Below are 4,791 nucleotides of genomic sequence, written 5' to 3' on the forward strand. Positions count from 1 at the left end.
TTACTGTTATATACCTTATTATGGATAACGATAGTAAATTTTCAGAAATAAATTGATCAGGTGAAAATTTCAGTAATTCATGCAAATAATATAATAAGGAATAAGGGAAGAAATAAAAGTGATAAATGAAGCAACAATAAGTTTAACCTACTTATACATCACAATTGTCGTCAATTTTCCACCTCACATAACAATTTACGTTCGTTCAATGACCTTAATTAATTGCTCTGACGTAATCGATGATGATGAAATTCCACTAAATGATTAACTTAACCTGAATTTTCATCCTTTAATACATTATTACTTTGGCAATGAAAATTCTTTACTAATAATTAAAATTTAGTAATGGAATTTTGATTGTATCAGTAATTGAATATTTATTTACTTATAACTTCCTAACTTACAAATAGATAAAAATTGCAGTGGAAAAAAATAACGATGAAAACAAAAAGTGTCGCTTATGTCGTACTTATTTTGAACTTCCAATGAATCTAAAACAAAAAAAAAAACAATTAAACCATAAAATTTAAAGTTAAAAATTAAAAAAAAATATTTGCTAAAAAAAAAATTTACAAAATATTTTATAAATACGACAATATGTTCAATACGTAATGAAAATGTAAACAATTTTATAACGAATGAAATTTGGAGCCAAAATGTCGTCATCATAAAAGGGAAATAGATGAGATAATGTGACAATTAAAGAGTGGAACAGTGAATCGACTAGAAGGAATGGGACAGAAGAATTTCTTTCTGTTGCGATGGTAAAATATATCAACTGATGAGGGAGCAATTAACCGGTCGTTAAGCTCCACCTTGTCAATCATATCGGTATTCTCTATGCAAATCTTACAACATTACAAAAATTCATTTTATGCATGCAAAATTTACAATTACATGCAAAATTTAATTTCATCTCATTTTTAGATATCAATTAATTATGTTAATTAATACATTAATTAGTATCAAATAATTTAAAAGTTCTTGTTTCTTTTTTTTTCGTTCCTTTTCACTTTAAAAAATTACGAAAATAATGATATAACAAAAAAAAATGTGTAATTAAATTTTTCACTGATAATTTTTTTTTTTTGTAATCAACGAATTTAAAAATGGTAGAAAAATGAATAAATTTTTTTTTGGGTTCTTTTTTTGAATCATTACATGCTTTAAAAATAGTTAGGCCTTTGAAATGCTATTCTGATGATATTTTTGTAGTAACTTTTAAAGATGACTTTTTATGAATACATGAAATGTTTAAATTAAATTAAATGTCAACAAAAGAATGAATTGAATTCGTTGACAAAAGTATGCGTAACTCAATGAAATAATTCATTCAATACTTTTTTAATTAATTTATCCTGATAAGTTAAACTTTATCATTTGCCGCAATTAAACGAAACTCTCAGAAAGAAAAGATAGATAGATATGAATTGAGAAGAAAATAAGAAAAGATAAAAGTTCATCATATCTAATACCTGCCATAATTTATGACACAAAACTTCAAGGTAAACAAATATGGAAATTGGAAGAACTAATTTTTGATTAATTTATCTAACATATCACTAAACTTTCTGATTTATTGAATATTATCCTAAAATTTGTTCAGAAAAATCTTCAAATGATAATGTTATCACTAAAAGTATTTACTATTAAATATCATTTAATTTAGTTGTGATACATTTTGGATTGATAACATTTATAGGATGGAAATATTAAAAATAATATCATTAAATCTTTTAAAAAGTTAACTCCTTTGTTCCAAAAAACATAACTTGAACTTGACTATATTTTGAATAGGTAATCATATTTATTATCAATTGATAATAAACTGGTGCATGGTGATAACTGTGATGATGATTAATTGAAGCTGCAAGTAAGCAGTTTGTATATTCATATGTGAAACTTATAATATCCAGTGATAGGAAAAAGAAATGATACAATTTATGATAGAGATCAGCAGATAACAAATCAGAATATGATAACATGCTATCTATCACTTTAAAGCTTATCTTTTAAGGTATCAAATAAAAGTATTAGCCAATAGTTGTAGCTTCAAATAGTTTTTATCCAATTCTTTAAATATTTACCATAATATTTCAAACAAAAATAAACGAATACTTCTTAACACTTTACTAAATATCTTATCAATCATTGTTATCACTTCAGTATCAATATCTTATGATATTGTTTTTTGCAATTACTATCACAATTACAAACTGTCATTTCATATTTATTCTTTTTTTCACTAGCTAATCAAAAATTTAAATTATCTGCCAGAATATTTTTATTTTCAAAAAATTATCATTAACTTATTTAATATTAGCTGAATCGCTGATAACAAGTAAATGTTTAAAATTTTTAGGGGAAAATATTACTGAAAACTTAAGCTAACTGAATTGACATAGTTGAAGTATGTTAAAACAATGGAAATGTGACAGATGTTTTCATTTATCGTATATTTTCATATCAGCTGTCATCCAAACAGGTGATCTACCGGAATTTAGACAAAATGGGAAAATGTATGGTAAAGGTGTTGTTTAATTATCATCATTAATGGAAATAATTTTGGGGGCAAATTTACATAGAAATTAAGAGAAATTTTTTTATTTTTTTGAAATCAAATTGAAAACAAAAAAAAAGAAAAAAGTTGATATGGACATTTTTTTTTTTTTTGATAAAGACAAAAAAAATTTCAAATAATTAAAAGAAATTCACTGATAACATTGTTTAAGAGAAGTTAGAAGTACACTTGAATGATATAACTGCTCAAATGTACGAAATGTAAACTGCTATTGTTATTGTTAGTGCTGTCGTTGTTGTTATTGCTATTGTTGTTTCTGTTACTGTTCTTGTTATTGTTATTGCTGTTGCTGTTGTTGTTACTGCTATTGTTGTTATTCTTGTTGTTGCTCCTGTTGTTATTGTTGTTGTTGTGTTACTGTTATCATTATTGTTGTTGTTATTGTTGTTGCTGTCGCTGCTGTTGTGTTACTGTAATAGTTGTTGCTGTTATTTTGGTATTGTTGCTGCTGTTGCGTTACTGTTGCTGTTATTGTTATTGTTGTTGTTGTTGTTGCTGCTGTTGTTCTTGCTTGTTGTTGTTGTTATTGTTTTTGTTGTTGTTGTTGTTGTTGTTGTTGCTACTGCTGTTGTTGTCATCATTATTCCACATGTTTTTGTTGTTTGCTTTTGAAGGAAAAAGTTTTTATAATCTTTTGATAGAACAGAGATTTTAAGCGTTAAAATTTTAAAAGATTACTAAAAAAGTATAGGATAAATTGAAACTTTTGTAATGAAGAAGAAAAAAAATGATCAATGAAGAGTTGATCTATGATCAATCACCAATAACTTTAAGTAATTTTTGTTTACAAAATGGAAAGAGTTACAAGTAAAGCTAACAAATTGATGAAAAGCATAATTAAATCAATTTGAAAAATTTTTATTTTATTTTCATCATTTCTTTTAAATTTTAATTTCACTTCGATATTTTAAACATATAAAAATTTATCGTTTAGGATTTGTCAAAAATACTGTTTTGCTGATATTTCTTAGTTAGTTAAAGTTAAAAATATCTTCACACTGAAGAGGGATATCATTGAACTATCAACACATTGAAGAGAGATATCATTGAACTATCAGTTATCAGTTAGGTTGCAATTGATATCACTGATATACAGGTATCAAAAAAAAAGTACTTCTGTTTCATGGATAATATTTTCATTTCCTATAATCACCAATGTTTAATGGATTTTATTTTATTCAAATTTACATTTCCGACTTCAATTTTTAGAGATAATTTTCTTGTAACAAGCAATTCGCTTATTAATTGCAAAATAAAATTTTCAAATTAATTTACAAAAAATTAATTTACTTACAAATACAAATACCACACACACACACACAGAGACAGACACATAACACAGACACACACACATACACATACACACACATACACATCGTATGGACATTTAAATCAACTTATAATCTTCTTTCTAGCTTACCTTTTGGCACCTCACCTTTAATACATCACCTTCAGATAACATTAACAAGATATAAGATGTAAAATGAATTAATGCTTAAATCCGGAATGATCGCTTTTGTAACCAAAATTAAAGATTATTGGTACGACTATATAGTAACAATACGGTATTGCACCTTTACTTACTTTATGTTATTAAGTAATCGTAAACTGGAATAATTGAAATAGATTTTGAATCAAATAAACTGAAAGCAAATATATTTGCAAAAATTTTAACTTAGATTAATCTAATTCTTATTTATTTCAGTTTTTTCTTTGAATTTTAATAAGTTTATATGGGTTGTTATTTTATTCGAATATTATTAATTTGTTTTAAAAATAGCATAACTTAATTTAAACTAATAAATATAAACAAATTTTAATTTAAATTAACTATAGTATTCATTGATTTATTGCCTCATCAAGTCATTCGCTAATTGATTGCCTTATCAGTTTATTCATTAATTTATTACTTTATCAGTTCACTGAATTATCGTAGAAACCAAGAAATGGAATGATTTTTCTTTTTTTTTGATTTAATGATTGTGAATTTTATCAAAACAATAGTTAATTGCTGAGATAAATTGTTATAATATAAGATTATAAGCAATTAAATCTATCCTTTAGCTTATTAAGAGAGATTGATAAGTTGATATAATGTGATATCCTTGTAATTCATGCGAATAAATCTTCAGTTATAAAATTAATTTATTTCAAATTCGAAAAACCATCCTAAGAGTACAATATAAATTGAAATTATAGCATAAATCATT

General features: G+C 24.7%; 1 protein-coding gene across 1 annotated transcript; it reads right to left on the reverse strand.

Moving 5' to 3' along the window:
• Window positions 1-2,766: 2,766 nt before the first annotated feature.
• Window positions 2,767-3,159, reverse strand: LOAG_12715 (hypothetical protein; the record flags this gene model as incomplete). Its single annotated transcript, XM_003148228.1, has 2 exons — window positions 2,767-2,912; window positions 3,042-3,159. 2 exons carry the CDS (start codon window positions 3,157-3,159, stop codon window positions 2,767-2,769), a joined length of 264 nt encoding a protein of 87 aa, XP_003148276.1.
• Window positions 3,160-4,791: the final 1,632 nt, after the last annotated feature.

The sequence above is a fragment of the Loa loa genome (assembly GCF_000183805.2).
Source record: "Loa loa unplaced genomic scaffold supercont3.100, whole genome shotgun sequence".
NCBI lineage: Eukaryota > Metazoa > Nematoda > Chromadorea > Rhabditida > Onchocercidae > Loa > Loa loa.